This window comes from Cyprinus carpio, chromosome A5, assembly GCF_018340385.1.
Source record: "Cyprinus carpio isolate SPL01 chromosome A5, ASM1834038v1, whole genome shotgun sequence".
Classification (NCBI taxonomy): domain Eukaryota; kingdom Metazoa; phylum Chordata; class Actinopteri; order Cypriniformes; family Cyprinidae; genus Cyprinus; species Cyprinus carpio.
The window spans coordinates 18,518,864-18,537,561 of record NC_056576.1 but is presented as its reverse complement, the minus strand read 5'-3'; the positions used below and the strand labels follow the sequence as shown (position 1 = coordinate 18,537,561).

General features: G+C 37.0%; 1 protein-coding gene and 1 long non-coding RNA gene across 2 annotated transcripts; one reads left to right on the top strand and one right to left on the bottom strand.

Annotated features, from left to right (window-relative positions):
• The first annotated feature begins 7,432 nt into the window (after window positions 1-7,432).
• Window positions 7,433-9,780, top strand: LOC109074080 (growth arrest-specific protein 1-like). Its single transcript, XM_019090123.2, has one exon. The coding sequence runs from the start codon at window positions 8,185-8,187 to the stop codon at window positions 8,989-8,991; it is 807 nt and encodes a 268-aa protein (XP_018945668.1). The 5' UTR covers window positions 7,433-8,184; the 3' UTR covers window positions 8,992-9,780.
• Window positions 9,781-12,298: 2,518 nt separating this feature from the next.
• On the bottom strand, window positions 12,299-13,083 carry LOC122145039. The gene is made up of 2 exons (XR_006160048.1): window positions 12,774-13,083; window positions 12,299-12,549 (listed from the first exon to the last, which is right to left on the bottom strand). It is a non-coding gene; the product is annotated as an uncharacterized LOC122145039 (long non-coding RNA).
• Between the last annotated feature and the right edge of the window lie 5,615 nt (window positions 13,084-18,698).

Here is an 18,698-nt window from a genome sequence, read left to right as displayed (position 1 = left end):
AGTTTTAATTTAACTACATTTTATAATCCACTTCAAAAGGTTCCTTCTTGTAAACTGCTTTCTCATGCTGTTTATTAAGGCTAAGATGGTTATATCCATTGTTGGGGGAGGGATTCAGACATGATTGTAAAACTAGTTAATATACTATTTAAAGCTGTAAGTAAAGAGTTTTTACTTGAATTGACATTTAATGGTCAGGACATTATTCTTGAGGTAGTGTATTTAGTTGTTATTTTGGAGAAATTAAGTAAATTCTAAATTAATTTGATTAGATTCCATATTTTAGATATGTTCCTTGTGCTGCAAGAACAGTATTGTTGGGGAATGTTGAAGTTACTTAAAAGTTATGTTGTGTTATTCTGCCAAATTAATGTTGTTGTTGTTGTTGTTTTGTTTGTTTGTTTTTGTTTTACTAGAAATGTTTGCTCTATGACAGTCCAGCACTGGAAGGATCAGGGAAAGCTGTTGCCCACCGCAAAGGGTGAATTATGAAGATATGACGACAGAGAAGAAATTGAAAAGCTAAGCATACCCCTCGAATGAAAGTAAAAAGTTTTATGTTGTTGTTTCAGTGCAGAAGGTCTTCCCATTTCCAAGACCACCCACATAAAAAGATTTATATCAGTATGCACTGAAACCACAAGCAATTACGATGCAAAGCACCACTCTGATGAGCTCCATATGCTTAAAATTGCAAATGTCAATGGCAAACATAGCATATTAAGTCTTGATGAGATACATCTCTTCTAATCCTTTTAATGATTTGTGCATGTTTAATTATGAGTTCTCTAAACATATTGAAAAGGCATGTCTGCGCTGTTTCTATTATGGGATGAGAGAACACACACACACACATAGACACACACTGGTGTTTATTTTCACCCTGTCCACAGACCAAACATGATTACAAGTTGTACAGTCAATATTTAGATATTGCGGTTAGGCCCTCAGCCATGCTCTCTATTCTCCTCGCCTCAATGTGCGCATGTCATCAGACAGAATATTCCCACTTTCACTGAGCTGATCTCAGTACTATGGCAATCACTGCAATCGCTACAAGACATTTCTGTCATAGTTGTCAGTGCATGTGCTCTGACATGTTGTACAATACACAGTTGGCTTCTAGGGATCCATGAAGGATCTTTAACATCCGTGGAAACTTTCCTTTGCACAAAAGGTTCATTTATAGTTGACCAAGGTTCTCTAAATTATTAAAATGTTCTCCACACTACATAGAAGAACCCAAAATGGTTATTCTATAAAGTGCTCATGTAGGCAATTTAAATTCGAGTTTGGCTCATCATTTCCCAATCCCATTCTCCCCATACACAGTGCCTATCAAATTTAAAAGTAAAACGTCTCAGTGCCCCTGCAGTCATGTCATCTTAAATACTTTTATGTAACTGTAATTATTTAATAACTTGTTTCTGTTTCTTTTTAACCCTCTCCAAGATCAGATGCATACTGATATTTGCAGATAGGAGACAATGTACATAAGACGTGGTCTAACCCTTCATGCACATACTGTACCACTGAGCAACACTGTCAGGACAAAAATGTGCAAAAATGCTTCCTGTAGGGGTACAACAGCTTGTCACTGGGGCAGTACCCTTAAAGGGACAATTTTGTACCTTTACTACCCCTAAAAGGTGCATATTAGTAGTAATATGTACATTTATAGTACTGTTAAGTGCCTTTTAGGGGTAGTTAAAGTACAGAGTTGTCACTTTAATGGTACTAGTGATTATTTTTGCACCCTTAAAGGTGTGCAAAAGTGACAAAATGTACCCAGCAGTTTCACTTCAAAATGGCTGACAGCAGCTAGACTTCCACAGTGTGTGTGAAACACTAACGTAAGCATGAACTAAATTCCAAATGCACAACCCAAATGGGTATTGTAAGGAAAGCTCAGACTTACACGTCGATTTATTAGTGCTAGTGATGACATTTATCTAACCATGGTATGCTGATGTTGACTTTAAAGAGCGGAAGGATAAAGGCTGTAGAGAATACAGGTGGTGGAACAATTTGAGAGGATAAGTCTCTGTAACCATGTTCGACCCTAAGAAATAGCTCAACATTATTCAGTCCCTTGATCTTATTGATGAATAATCTACTGATAAGAAATCATTGTCTAGATTAACTGCTAATTCCTTCGAAAAAAAAATTACTTAAAGGTGCTGTATGTAGGATTGACACTGAGTGGTTGAACTAGTTATTGCATATAAATTCAAAATATTGGAGAGGGTTTTTCTCACCCGGCCCCTCCTCCTCAGACTTGATGCACAGGCAGGAACGAGTGCACTTGACGGTGAATGAAATTAAATATGCTGTGTTTTCCACCAACTGGCAACCCGGGGTGCCGAAATACAATTGGGTAGACTGGCAGTGGGCGGGTTTCACAAACCAAAACAAAGACCGACATTCTGGCCCGGAACGCACATTTTCAAAGGAGAATTACTGACTGTAGCATTGTTTTTCAGATAAGCAAGTATGTTAACTTAGTATGTTTCTTAAATATCTGCAAACACATTATGGTGTTGTTATGCGTTAGTAGAGTCAAAATCTTACATACAGCACCTTTAAATTGAATTACTAATTCAAAAAAACAGCAGTCTTTCAAACCCATTCCTTTGCAATACTGTAATGATCAGGCCAGGAACTAACACAGATGCAATGAAGATGTGTAAACATCTCTGAGTTTTGTCTATATTCGTTTACCCATTCAGAAACTCTCTGTCATCTGTGTTGATGGTGGCGAGCTAAAGGCCCAAACAATTCCAATCTCCTCCCCTCTCTCCAGCCCTCCACAGACAGACAATGGATCATTCACACTGCCCTGTCTTGATTGGCTTATGGTAAAAAAAACAAAAAAACATTCAGGCCGCGTGGGAACTTTCCAGCCGAGATGATAATCAGAAGGGGGAGGGAACGGAGAGGGACAGATACAGGATACAATAGGCAACAGAGACTTTATTTACATCTCATATCCCCTCCCAAAACAAACCAACAAAAACATGGGCTTAATAAGACAGAGCTGGTGCTATTACACTCGCTTCTAATCTAAAGCTAACTGCTTTACTTTCAGTGTCTGTGCATATGAGATTTATATTTACTTAAACATGAAGGCAGTTTATGGTACAACTTTTGTTTTGTTTTGTCTGTTGTGATGATCATGAGATTAGTTACTATAGTAATTTTTACACCAGAACTTAGTGTTGATTTGTAACTAAGCGACCAACAAAACAGCTGTCAGTTTACAAAAATATGTTACAGTATAAGATTAACAATACAAATTGTACAAGAATGTAAAGCAATCTACAGTGTGAGCATAAGAGCTCGCTCTGGACCACCATGAATTCTCTTTTAATCATGAAACATACTGAGGCTTAATGGGTCAAACTGTCCTGGGACACGAGAGCTATGATGTCAGTTAGCCCACATGGAACACATTTCATCTCCTCTTTGAAGAAAAATCGGTAACATTCTGCAGAAAGGTTCTAAATGTCAATATTAATTAGCAACAGCTAACTGAAATAGCATTTTTTTTTTTTTTTTTTAAATATGAAAATCTTTACGGATGCATATTGAAACAGCAATACTGCAACTATACAATTGCAATGAATAAGGCTTTTGATAACATCAAAATGGATGAAAATGCAGAGTTTATTATGAATGATTTATCAGTGCACAATTTTTTAAATATGTGGCCCCGCAAGGTTTAATTAAATACAATAACACGCCATGTCTCTTCTCTGATGACGTTTATACAAGCATGAATGTGGGCCAATCCGTCCCCCCAGCAACCTGTCACTCACAATCATCCATTTAGTTTACAACTCAGCTTCCTATGATCCATTTAATTCCTGATTGGACAAAATCCAGACCCTCTCTGTATTCTGTGTTGTTTGATAAGCCACTTCTCTTAGATTCACAATAGAGAAAAAAAGTCGCAATTTACATTTCATGCCAACTTTGGGCTTCGTGTCCTGCTATGTGCTATACTGTTTATATGGATTTGAAATGCATCCGTTTGAAGATGTGAAAGAAGCATGTGACTCATTTTAAAAGCTTTCAAAGTCATGTGAAAAACCGAAATTGCATTCAAAATGCATAAGTGTGTGTTAAGACTATTCAGAACAATGCTGTATTTACAGATATAACAAAATTAGAATCTAGGGTCAATTTTATTCAGCATCATATCTCAAAAAAGGATGAGCAGTTTTCTAAAGAAAGTGAAAAATATTCAGCATATTTTGGGGACTTCCATTTATTAGTATTTGTAAGCTCAAATGTATTCTGGCTAGCACACGACTAAACTTTAAACAAAGAAGTTTTCATGCGGTTACAAATTTGGCACATTATTAATGTTTTGAAAATCGGGTCAAGAAAACAAGTTTACGACTGTGACATCAGCCTTCGGTTCTGTTCTATTCATTTCACAGATGCTTTGTAACTACGACCATACTGTTTAAATATTACCAGACCATCACTTTAGGGTCAAGTGCACATTACGAGTTGTCTAAGTGAGGACAGCAAAGGCCCAACAATCCATTTAAAGCTTTTAGCTGAGAAGGCTGACTATACAATATGGATTTTTACACACAGAAAAAGTTTTATTATGATAAACAAGATGGATATGGGACATAGTGACACATTACAATCATCGACTTTAAAAGAGGGAAATTCCAACTGAAGTATTTGCTCAGTTCAACAGATGGTATTTGTATGAAGAGCTTTAGAGAGGGTCTTCCTAATAAAAGACCCGGGAAATGGCTGCAACAGCTCATTCAGAAACATTTGCTTAAGATATGAAAAAAGCAGACGGTTAAACAAACACAGACCAGTGAAAGTAACGGAGAGAGTTAACAGCTGTTTCCATTAAATCAGCTTGGTGGAGCCAGGCCTTTTTGGCAACAAACTAATGTCGTAGTGTGCCATTGCTGTGCTTTTGAGAGCTTCTTGACGAGGGAGGTCCTGATGAATATGTTTTTGGCAAAGTGGCTTGGGTGTGTGTAATCATTTGTGACAGTGGTGGAGACGTGAAGACTGAGACTTCTTGAGTGCTGAGAAAGCAATGTGTCCCTTTTCCAAAAAAAACCCTCAGCATTCCTATTCTAGTTGTTATGACTTATTGTCACTGTGGGCAACTGTACAAAAACGTTTCAATGGGAAAAGGAAATGCTGTGTTATACAAAGTAAATATCTTTATGCATTGTGATTTCTTTACTTTGGTACTCATTAATAGCTCTTTTGACCATAAAAAAAAATGAGCATTTCACTGTACAATGTAATATGATTAAACTAACGACACCTTTGTAGTTTGCAATAGTATTAAGTACGGAACTGGTTAAAGTTACGAAGGACAGAGCTGTCTGTTCATGCCTCAGACTTCATCTGAGCGAGAGAAAATTTGGCCCACTTCAGTTCTGGCCTGCGTCCAACACTGACATGTTTCAGGCTGGATTTCAGCAGCATGCGTGTATGAAAAGAGCTAGAACTTTTCTAGGACTTAAATTATACAAATAATTAGACACATCTCGGGTCCAGGTCTTTCCACTGAAAGTTCTCTTTTAGTTTTCCCCCTGTTCGCAAAGCCTGGGCTACTTTTCAGCAAATAATGATAAACAGGTCTGACAGCTTGGCAAGAGGGGACAACCGACTCCTCAGAGAGACTCTGAATACATTTCACAGCAGTTCTCTCTATAAGAAAAGGAAATGCCAACATCTTGCAGTAATAGTCTCAGCGGATTGAACAATTTCATCCTTTGTGAGGAGTGAAGCGTTGAGTCCTGTGTGTGAGGGAAAATGTACAGGGTTCATATTCTGTTTTCTCACTGTGTTCGGCAAGCATTTCATTACTTGTTGTGCAATAGTTTGCGATTTTAGAAAGTCTGATTGATCTGTTATTTTAAACATTCATATTCTCCTAAAGTAAATCACACCAGATAGCAAAACTGCAGCACTTTCCTAATTTCCAATTAGTTCAAAACTTGATTTCTTCACGTCAACAACAACATACTTGTGAAAAAGCTATGTTATAAATAAATGTGCTCTATTACAGTTTTACTGTGGAATGTTAGAGAATTTGCATGAGACTGTTTGCTCCTTTCCTCCCAAATGGGCCATCTAATCTCTCTAATTGGGAAAATGAGAAAATGTTGAAAGGTGGGGGTGGGGTATGGGGCAGTTTTGGCCAGCTGCCCAAGCTTTGTGGTTTGAGTGCTGCAGTGTGATAGGGTCAATGTAGCATGGATAACACAGTCCGCTCTGTTCTCCAAAAACTGCCCCTTCTCCTGCAGATCTGGGCCAGGTGATGATCATAATCAGTCACTGAGAGATGGAAAGCACAGGATTATTCCATAAATGTGCACATGAATTAGGATGTCAATGTTAAAGATATATGCATCAAATATATAGTTTATCTCATTAAACCTCTCAAAATGCAAACTTGCTACTATCTGGATGTTGCGCATAAATGAGCAAGGGCTTTTTGTATAATACTGTAGAGTACGAGGGGACAGAGAAGTTTTGGGGTGAGAACAGCAGGAAAAAAGAAAAGCTGTCTGTGTTGGAACAGCTGTTATTTTGCTCCATAGGCAATCAAACCAACCAGAGAGGATCAAAGGATGTTTCATACAATCACCTGCTGACCAAATGCAGTGCCCAATGCATGTCATCACAGAAAATGTCTTGAACTTCCAAAGTGTTTCCAATAGAGATGCCTTGACTTTTGGGCAAATCTTTACTAACTGTTGTGTAGATTTTGGACTTCTTGAATGAGATCCACTGGTTGGATCTGAAGCTGGAATATTAACACTGAAATAGTCCGATCATGCATAAAATGGAGAAGAAATTATTGCAAAAACATCTTTGAAATGATTTTGCTTAAACAGACAAATCCAATTCTCCAAATAAAGCAAAAGAAAACATCTGTCTTGTTAAATTCATTATGGATTGTACAAACATGGAGAAACACAAACCAATGTAAAATTAATCCATATATTAAATATAAGAACACACACAAAACTCTCTGCCAAATCTGTTATTTCATTTAGAAAGTGAATTGTTTAATTTTCTTAAATAATGGGTATTTAAAACAAACTTGACCTGATAATTTTCCCTTTAAAAAATGTCAATTTCCTTTCCTCTTCGTGAGGAATGAAAGTAATTGATCATTATTTTTCTGAGATTTCAAAGAATCAGTAACATATGGCTATTCCATTTTTAAATCAAACAACAAAGAAAAATATATAAATTAACAGATGGTCTTTTGTAATATCTTTTGAACTATTGAATATTTTCGTAGAAATTTTCCTTCATGATATTTCTCTGGAGCGCAGATAAATATTTTACGAGTACTTATTAATACTTATGAAAACACTTAAGTCAGGCTGAAAATCTGTCAGGCCATATAAGTTAGTCATAATTACATAGAACTGAATATAGCTAAGCATTGCTGTTTGTATTTACTGAGGACTGGTCAGGAATATCGACTGAGACCTGCAATGCACTATGATAGCCAAAATATTCTAGCACTGTCACTGAAGGCGGGGTCTGATGCTTTATCAAGTCAAATTAAGGCCCGCACCCTCTCCACATTCTCGACCTTCATCAAGTTCTGACCTCCACCCTCAAAGTGACGTCAGAAATCACAACAACTGTCCCGACCAATAGTGTGCTGCATGCACACTTCTGGGGTCCGGGTAACTGAACAGATACACCAAGACATCTCAGAGAGGAATCAAGAGTGAGCTGAACTTTTAGAAGGTTTGTTATTTGAGCATGATGCAGTGTGAGATCGCTTTTTGGATGTTTCGATATAGTCTATAAACCGTTGATTTATTGCTGAATTACTGCAACAACATGCAGTGAGAATAAAGACTCGTCGCGCGTCAAAATGTTGCAGCACGTTTTGCTTTCGCGGCAATGAGCAAAAGCGATTAGTTTCCAACCATTTGGTGTTTTGTCCATGGAGGAGTTTCGATACACGTTTCTGCGGATATTGAAGCAACAAGTATGAGCACACTGAACTATTTGAAGGGGTCAACAGAAGAGCGCGGCTAGACGGCGGGCATGGAACAAGGGGAGCTGTTTGTCTCAATCTCTGGCGGAGAAACATTATGGATTATGGACCAACAAACGGAATTCCTTGACCCAATAAATTAACTTTCATCCTGCTGCATGTTGGCACATCAAGGAATGGCAAACTCTGGCAACTCTGCAGTCATTCTGCGGCTGCAAATAATGATTTTGTCCATTGGCTGTGCTTTGATATGTTACAGCCGTTTATCCACCGCATCACCGGCACACAATCAGCGTTTGATATGCTGGCAAGCCATCATGAAGTGCCAAGGAGAACCGGAGTGTCACTACGCGTATACTCAGTATCTACACGCGTGCGGTCCGGTGATAAACGGCAGCAAGAAGAAATGCCCCAGCCATTGCATTTCTTCCATCATTCAGCTTAATCTGACTGTGAACGGCCCGGCACTGGAGGACTGCGAGTGCGCCTCGGACACTCTATGCAAGATGACCAAGCGAGCTATTGAGCCCTGTATGCCCAGAACGAGCCACATGGGCTGCACCGAAGCTCGCAAGCAGTGTGAGAAGGACCCCGAGTGCAGCACCGCCATGCGGGACTATCTCTATCATTGCAGGAAACTGTTCGGGGGAGAGCGCTGCTCGGACGACTGCCGGCGGGTCATCATGAACATGCGCTCCATTCCCAAAGCCCAACAGCTGGACACTTGCGTGTGCGACGGCACAGAGAGGACCATATGCGAGTATGTCAAAGTCAGCATGAAAAACTTCTGCTTTAACGACCGATACGGCGGGAGTGGCTTTTCAGATACCGAGGACGACTTGGAGGATGATTACGAGACGGAATATGATGACGAGGAGAATGATGCCTGGGATTTAAGAGCACAAAAGAGTTCGATTGTGATGTCCACTGTTTTGACAATTTTTCCTCTTGTCATAATAAGATAAGGCGTGCTTTCAGAATTCAGTGGTAACTCACTGATCTAGGCTAGCTATATAATGTTATATTATGGATCAGTGGGTTAACTGCATATTTGCCCTGGGTGGAAATAATGGGGGGAATTCCGACCAACCCCCCCCCCCCTCCTCCCACCTTAAGTAGCCTATAACTTAAAAATTTATTTTATATTCACACATCACAAGGCCCTTTTCGTTTTGTTTAAAATGTCTAGTTGAATGTGCGGTCGTACCACGAGACGTGCTGCACCAGACGAATCTCATATTATAAATAAATTAGGCTACTGATGTAAAAGTAGCCCCCCTGAAAGAGTAGGGTATTCGAATAGTTATTCGCATATTGTAGGCCTATTTGGTCTTAAAATACGTTAAATACTGTACGCTTGAAATGTACAGGTTCATGAGAGAGATAGACAACTGGATAAAATGACGAAGAAAACCGGAATCCCATAGTAAAAGGTTGTTTTTCAAAACCTAGTTGAGCTGCCAAAATCTGCACACCATGAAAAGGAGTAATTTGTCTTTATGTTAAGAATTTCTGTTGGAAATATGTGCTCCGCTATATATTAAGTTATCAAACTGCTATTCAAAGTGATAAATACTGGAAGTTTATTTTTGTATGAAAGATTGGTTAGTGTAAATTGTAGGGAAACAAAATTATTATTGTAAATGTGTATAATGTTTCTGTATCATATTATTGTGTGAATAATGTTGATAAACAAAACCATGTAATACTGTTTATAATGTTCATAAAGATTGGCTTCAGATTATTCCAAAGATCATCTGACTTATGTGTCTGGTTATTTCACTATACAAACCAACACAATGTATATACAGTACTGTGCATAAGGCCATTAGTTTTTTCATCACCACCAACAACAAAATGGTTTTAAGTCTTTCTTTTGATGTAGTGTGTCAGTAGGAAATATCAGTTTACATTTCCAAACATTTCTTTTGCCATTAATTGAGATTTTTGAATGCACAAGGAGTTTGACAACAGCCAGTGCTCCACACAGAGATCTGATCTCACCATCATCCAGTCCATCTGGAATGAAACGAAGAAAACAAAAAACTGAGTCAGATTAAATCCAGAAGAACCGTGGCATCTACTCCAAGACAATTCAACAAACCTAATCTGCAAAGCTAGTACTGTGAAAAGTTTAAGGCACTTGTGTAAAAATGCTATAAAGTGAGGATGCTTTAAAAAATAATGTCATAAATAGATTTTATTTATCAATTAACATTTGGTGTGACCAACCATTGCGTTTAAAAAGGCTTTTGTCCTATAGGTTACACATGCGCATATTTTACAGGTAACTTTGCAGGTAGGATTCTTAAAGTGTCTCGGAGTTGTTGCCACAGGTCTCCTGGCTGTTGTCAGACTACTTGTGCATACATAAAATCACTGGATTATTCCAATTAATGGCAAAATAAATTTTTAGAAATATAACTACTGACACTGAGCAAAAGATAGAAATAACTGACTTAATACTATTTTTTGTTGGTGAAAATACAAATGGCCTAAGACTTTCTGTGCAGTGTATATATATATATATATAAATATATGTATATATACATGTATATATATATATATATATATACATGTATATATACATATATATATATATATATATATATATATATATATATGTATATGTGTATAGTCTAATAACATTTCCCATCTGCAGCTAGATTTTAATAATTGTATTATTTATCAGTTGTCAGTTTGCCATCACCAAAAAAGCTGCAATTTCCACCTGACATCCCTTGCAGTTTGTAAATGTTACCAAAGGCATTATCACGAGCATGTGCTAGTCAAACATTTTGGCTCTGTCTGCACTTGACCTTGTAAACATAAATGTTTACAGAGGGAGTTAGTTTAAGTTCCCAGAGACTCTCAACATCTAAGGAAACAAATGAGGTTGTCTTTAAAAAGGATCAGAGTTGAGCATGAGCCAAGCAAGGCCTTGACTGGCTTATTTGTTCAAAGCTTGAGTGTTTATTTAAAGTCTTCACTCAGGCTGACAAGGGAAAAAAAAGCGGTGTTTGCGTGAATGAAGCCCCAAGTAGCCATCAAAAACACACTCAGTCTGCTACTGTGTGTGTTTAAGTGGGCTTGTCACTGCTTAAAATTTGAGTAGCACTCAGTGTGAGTAGCACTTGGGTAGTACAAATCTCCTCTTGGATTCCATATGCCTCTTTGTTCAGTTACGTTTTATATAACAATACCAGCTTGATACCTAGTTAGCATTTCAAATACAAAAGAGCAATAAGGTATTATCCCACAAAATGTAATAGAATTTGCCCTCCCCCGCAACACCTTAAAAAAGGTCAGCCTCTCACAGAAATGAATCACTGAGAAAACACTGAAATTTTATGCTATGTTTCAAGAGTTCTAGAGATCCAAGATGGAAGCCATGGTGCTTAGTTCATTTCGAGGTAGAAGCGGGACAAGGATTCACAGTCTTAATGAATGACAGAGAAGTCGAGTGGCACTTCTGTCATGCTAATACTAAACACACAATAGAGGCAACACACAATGACCTGGCACTTCATTCTGTCTTCTAGCTGACATCTCTAGAAAGAGCAGAGTGAACATTCTTAAGAGAGCAGAAGGAGGAGATAGTATTAATTAAAATCTATAAATCTTATCACTTAAATTGAATCTACACCTTCAAAAAATACATTTTAATAGAAAAAGTAAAAAATTTGGGATACCAAAAATCACCATAAAATTTGTATCTATACCTGTTAGCAATGCATTTTACTAGAAAAAGTAAAAAATTTGGGAGCGTAAAACTTTGCATAAATAAGCAGTATTTTTCTATATTTCTGTTTTGTAAGGAAACCTTGGGATTTCATATTATGTGATGTAAAACTTTATCAGAAAATGTGTATTTATTTTTTATTTATTTCTTTCTTTCTTTCTTTCTTTCTTTCTTTCTTTCATTTTTATTTTTTGTTACCAGATATTTATCAATTATTTTCAACAGGTTTCATGCTGAAAGTGCTATCTAAAAATGCTGTTTTAAAAACAATTATTGCTGGGATATTTGGCAACCCAGCACTGGGTAAGTAGCCTATTTTATAAAACACATACTGGGTTATTTTGAACACATATGAGTTATTTGTATTGTTGTGTTTATTTAACTCAACTATTTTAAAAATTACTATATTGCTGGTTTAAAATGGGCTGGACATTTATAAAAAAAAAAAAAACAGAATTAATAGAAGCAACTGCAATAATCAAAAGATGAACATTTATTAATAAGCAAGAACACCCATGGAAAAAAAAAAAAAAAGACAAATTGAATTTATTTGGGTGAATAAAGCATAGTTAACAATATTACATACACTCATTTAACAAGCATTTTAGAAATAATAATAATAAAAAAATCATTCAACCGTTCTCTGTTTTCACTTTTAACCAAAATAGTTTTGATTCTCGTGCCGGTGTGTCACCAAAATCTGAGCCGGTGATGGGCTGCAGTTCGGCGGGGGAACTGTGAACCTCGTTTCACTGAAAGACGCTGTGACTGACTCCATAACCTGCCCATATACAAACAGTACTGAGATTACAACATATTTTAACGTCAAAATAAGTTAAATTCAGTATTATAAGGAATAAAATGTTTGTTATGCAAGGCATGCAAAACGACCGGTGCTGATGCATTTAGCTGACTGACATCTCGTCCCTTTATGTTGCGTTGCGTAAAATAATATCATTTATAGCACAGTAAAAACTTTATAGATGGCATAAAACATATACAAACCTTTATTTCACTGAAGAAGTGCATCAGTCCAGCGGCGCAGAGAACCGCTCTCTCCTGAAGAGGATGCAGAAATCCCCCGCTCTGACTGTAACCCAAACAGCAGTTAAAGTAACCCCGCAGTGGGTTGTTTCGTCGGAGGGAAAGGGAGGGGAGGAGAGTAGTTTCAGCTAGATTGACCCAGCTACCAACACACAAAAACTACTCAGCATATGACCCAACAGACTCCACCCAACAGTTATTTAGAGTGTATTTACTAAGAATGCATACTGACTCCTAACTGAACTTTTCCGCTTGTTGTTTTCTCTCAGTTTGAAGTAACAAGATGAGGTGAGCTGACTATTCATCCTCGTCAGGTGAAGGGCCCCATTGGGACTTTGTAAAAGGAGAGCCATTTCTCAAATCAGGCATGCTGTGTTGAACCTGTCACATCCAGTTTCTGTTGAGAACAGACCTCTTTAAAATTGACAGCACTGTTGTTAATCCAGTTATGTCCACAGATTTGAGTTTAAGGGAAGTGAAACACAGCAGAGCAGAAAATGTTGTTTAAGATTCCTATAACTTTTATATTTTTTACTCTTGTGTAACGTGTGCCAGCATGGTGTATAGATGGAGTTGGCTTTGATGTAAGATTCAGGATGCAATAAAAATCTGAACTCAGCTGAACACAGTTATCAACATTATGGTTTTACATAAACAATGACACATGGAGCAGTCTCTCTTTGTGCAAAAGTTTCCCATAGTACATTTCAGCTGTTGTCTATAGGGCATAAATCAAACAAGAAAACATTTTGAGAGGGGAATGTGGGAGAAAGAAAAGGTTTGATTGTCAGGCCAGTGGATGGGAAGAGGGGGTTGCTTTTTAAGGGGTTCTTAAAAGAAGGAATTTGGGGGAAGGGCAGGCAGTGAAGGTCCTTTTCTGAATGACCCTACATGGACAAACAGAGGACCCCTCCACACCATCAGCATACTTTAGTCAGCAATAGTGAGCTGGACTGCATGGGTGCATATGACTTGATTGCTCTTCTATGTCCATTTTTCTTCAATCAAGGGGATGAAGAAAAATAGGGGAGCAGTAAAAAGAGTGCGAGAAGAGAGACAAAACTGTGCTGACATGGGGCATAACTTAATTTTCACGGTTCCGAGACAGATGAGCAAGGTAATGTGGCGTGACGACTCTTAGAAACTTCAATGGATGCCGTGACCTCAGGGAAGTTAGAATCTGACTGCACTGGGACAATTTATTATTTTCTTTGGGGGTGGAGCAGGAGGTGCAACTTTTAGCTCATTGCTTTGAGATATTTTACCTTTCTCTTTTCATTCTCTGATCAATATTATTACATCTGAACACACATACACACATTTCTGCCATATAGACATCACTTTGACAGTCACCTCTGATAACAAATTCCTCTTAGTTGTAATGTAGAAACATGCATTTTTTTTTGTAAAGCTGATTTTAAACAATTTTGGAGAGCTATACATATAAACATGAATTGAATCGAATATAATGTTTTTTTTCTTATTTTTTTTCTTGGTTTGGAGTGTTGTTTTTAAACGGTGTCAGTCCAAAGCCATTGCCACCACAAGTTGACTCTTGAAGGTTATTGAAGCTGAAAGGAGCTTCTCAGAGGCTCAATAGGGAGTTAAGAGTGCTACTCAATTAACCTGACCTCTAGAGGCCCAAGAAGAGTGAAAAGTGAGCCATCTACGTCAACATCACATATATTCCTCATACATTCATTTATTCATTGTGTGCTCCCAAACACTAATTCTCATTAAAAAAGGCTATTCTATAAATTAAACATTCATATAATACAATATATTATATTATGTATAATAATATGAGGATGGTAATTCATTAAAAAATGTGTATTGTGTAAGTAGATTCTAGTTATATAATTTAATGTCTGGTTGGTAAGGTTACAATTAATTCACAAACAAAGTGACCAAAGATGCAAAAGCCTCATTCACAGACATTTACCCTCTGGTAAGTTCCTCTTTATGTGAGTAAATCGTGTGGCTTTACTGACAGAAAGGATAATTACCACCAGTTTTTCTTTGATTTTGCTCAGATCAACTAATATGGTGTGGTAGAGGAGGAAACACGTGGTTTAGTATGAATTACCACGGTATATTTCAAAGTGCCATAAAATTTATTTGTGAAACCATCACTGTATGTACGGCTATGGTGGGCAAAAATCAGGTAATTTGAGAAAAGCTTGCTGTTTCTGTAATGCAACTATTTTGGGTTGCACTACCTATTTACCACAAGATGGCAGTGTTGTCAAACATGTTTTTCTTTAAACTTCTCTTTATGAGAGAAATATCTGAATGTACGTACAGTTGTCATTTATATCTTATTTTATACACAGCATTTTTAATATTCCATTATTATGTGTGTATTTGTATTACTACTAGCACTAGCAGTAGCCTAGTCTTCACTGCTTGTGTCTCCTTTGCACTTAGACACTCTTTCCTCGGCCACATAGTCATCCAGGGTTTCTTTTGAGATTACTCCAAGACCTCGGCTGAGCATCAGGAAGGTCCAAAGGGATCGCGTTGTATATGGGTTCTTGTCAACACAATAATAAAAACAAATTGAGTTCCATTACAGCAGTTACCACTGATGCACTGGCAAGTAAAGTTAAGGCGAGGTGAGTCTCACATGGCTGAAGGAGAGCTGGCAGAGCAGAGACGGGTTTTGCCCATTCTACTTAGGCTACCGATTATAGTCTAGAATGCCATCTTTAGTGAGCTGAGACTTAATGGCAATTTATCAATAACTGCCTTCATTTCCCTGTCATCTGGTGAACAACGTTGTGAGCAATTTATTTTTATTATTATTATTATTATTATTATCAGAAGGCTTGTGTCTGATTAAAAATTAAAATTCTGTCTTCATTTACTCACACTTAAGTATAATACTTTCTTTAACACATAGTAAAAGTAGTAGTAAGTGTTTTTATTCATACAATAATAGTCAGTAGGGGGCCAACACTGGACCCCATAACTTTCATTTTATTTTAAAACTATTAAAACAAACATATACACATACACACCTGTGGGTTTGTCTGTTAGAGTACCACAGTCATTTTTTGGTTGAATTTGTCCTTCTGCTTTTGCTGTTTCAGAAAGTTGGAAGTTGCCTAAGTCCAACCTCTAAACATTTCTTGAGTGTGGAGTCTGTGACCTCTGCGATCAGATAAAGTTGAACCATCAAATAAAGTCAAGGTCATCTTTTAATGAGACTTTCAGGGTGAAAAAAATAAAGTGCTATGCTTCTCATTAATGCCTTGTCATTGAATCACATCTTTGTTTCCATATTTTATAAATAAAATAAAAAAAGGGGGGGGGGGAATAATTTGATTTTTTAACTTTTTAGACTGAGGACATCCTCATTCGTTATATAAACAAGTTTGTATTCTCCACCACACTTTCCATTCTTGGTAAAGCATGTTCCCTGCCTTAAACAAAAAATAAGCTTGTAATAGAAGTATTACCATTACAAATGAACTTCTGTATTAGAAGTAGACTAAGAAGGCAGTCAGAAAACATGTGCTTGTAATAGAAGTAGACTAAGAAGGCAGTCTTTGTTATGTATACTCGGACCCTATATGAGCAAAATACTTTTTTTACATTTTACAATTAAATAAAAAACCCAACCTGTTATAGGCAAATGGCTCATCATGATCAAAAATATGAGATATAAAAACAAAAAAGAAAAAACAAAAAAAATAGCTCCTAAATAGCTCCTCAAAAGAGAACAAGGAATAAACTAATAAACCTGAATCTTACTTACCTTGGTTATTGTGATTTCTGACAGCTGTTTGATGATATTCCTCAGCAGCTATTACTCCATTCTTCAGTGTTGCACAATCCTTCAGAAATGCTTCTAATATGCTGATTTGATGTTCAAAAAACATTTCTTATAATTTTCAATATTGAAAACAACTGTGCTGCTTAATATGTTTGTGGAAACGGTCATACATTTTTTCCCCAGAATTCTTTGATGATCTTTTTAGGCACTTAGAGCCTTTAAACTGCCCAAAGACCTCAATACCTTAGAGCAAAGTGAATTTTCAGCATCCATTACTCCAGCCTTCAAATATCTTCAGACCTATCTTTAAACTGCCCAAAGACCTCAATACCTCGATGCTGTGTTACACAGACACAGGTGAATGCTTACATTTATTCATCTTTGACTAATTGTGTGTGACTTGATGCATTATTTTTAAGTCAGAAGAACTTCACATGACAATTTGAAAGGCATTCACGAGTGTGAGACAGATGACAAGAGAGGTGTTGAAATAGAGAGAGGGACAGAGTACCATCATATTAGTGCACGGGTCGCAGGATGTCCAGTGGGACCAGGCGCTCATTTTGCAGTTGATTGATCAAGGATCATTCATTTCCGCACCTCTTGTCTTGACCCTTGCCTTTAAGAAAGATAAATAATGATCCGCTTAATAATCACTTATGATTCCAACTCCATTCTAGTGCTTGACTTTGGTTTGTCACAAAAAAAGAAACATTTTCCAAATCTAACAGTATAGCATGCATTCCGATTTTTTGTGGATTTGTGCATACATACATGGTCCATTATGCTTTTTCCATTAACGTGATAAAGAATGCATATTGTTACATATAAAGCAGCTAAACCCTTCATGGTGAAGCGGTCCTTTCTGTGTGGGAATTTGTACGCTTGTATTTAAGCATTGATGTTAATAATTAATGGCAAGCTTTTTAGAGTTAACAGGAGGTTTGGAAATGTGTGTGTGTGTGTCTCCAAAGGTTTGTGTGAATCTTTGTGCTTTCCCAGATATCCTAAATCATGTGATGCAATGGCTTTTTCCATAACTGTCTAATGTTAAACTATCTGACTAACATATTTCAAGCTGTTTTTGCCTGCTTTTACCTTATAATCTATATTTTCTTATTAAATTATTCTTGTTTTAAAATGCTTTTAGCATTCTCTGTAATAAAGTACAAATCAGTCATATTCAACAACACTACAGTAAGAGTTTCAGCAATCTGCACTTCTTTACTCATCAAACTCAACCATGTCACAAAACAATACAGCTCCGATGAAGGGTCTTTGTGCAGGGTCAAAGGGCAATGTTGGTCAGGCAAAGTGGAGGTCCATGAATCCTGTTCTGTACACTACAGCTATGTGCTGAGAACACCACTTTTTAATGTTTCAGACATTTCCCCTCAGCTCGCTCAGGAAGGTGGAGAGGCATGAACTGCACTCCTCTCCTCTTTTCCTGTTTTTGGGGCACTAAAGTAGACTTGTACTATGTTGGCTGTATCTGGAGCCTCAAAACTACAGTAAAACTTATAGATAGAGACAGTAATACTTTGTCAGCTAATCTGGAATTACAATATTCTTTTTTTTTTTTGTAACCATATTATTCAGTCCTGGACTTTAAGCATCTTTTAAGGAACCCTGAAAAAGCTCTAAAACATTAAATGCATTATTATTATTATTATTATTATTATTATTATTATTATTATTATTATTATTATTATTATGAATAATCAGAATGATCATTTTAGATTAAGACTTTATATGGTCAAAACATAAATACATGAACTTCATATGCAAATAGCCTGTAAAATATATGGCCTGGTTTCACAGACAGGGCTTAGATTAAGCCAGGATTAGGCCATATAGCTCAATTAGGACATAAGAAGCTTTTAAACATGCCTTAGAAAAAGAAACTATAAAATCAAATACCATGGCACTGACATATTTTAAGATATGTTTGTGTAGTTTTATTTCTATAATTACCTTTCTCCATCTTTTGTTATGCAAGCATTTTCTTTACCCATTCCTTCTCTTATATGTCAGCAGTGTCAGCAGAGGAAGGGTTGTGAGGAAGGAAGGATGAACAGAGAGCTGAATTTCTTTTCTGGCTTTAAGAA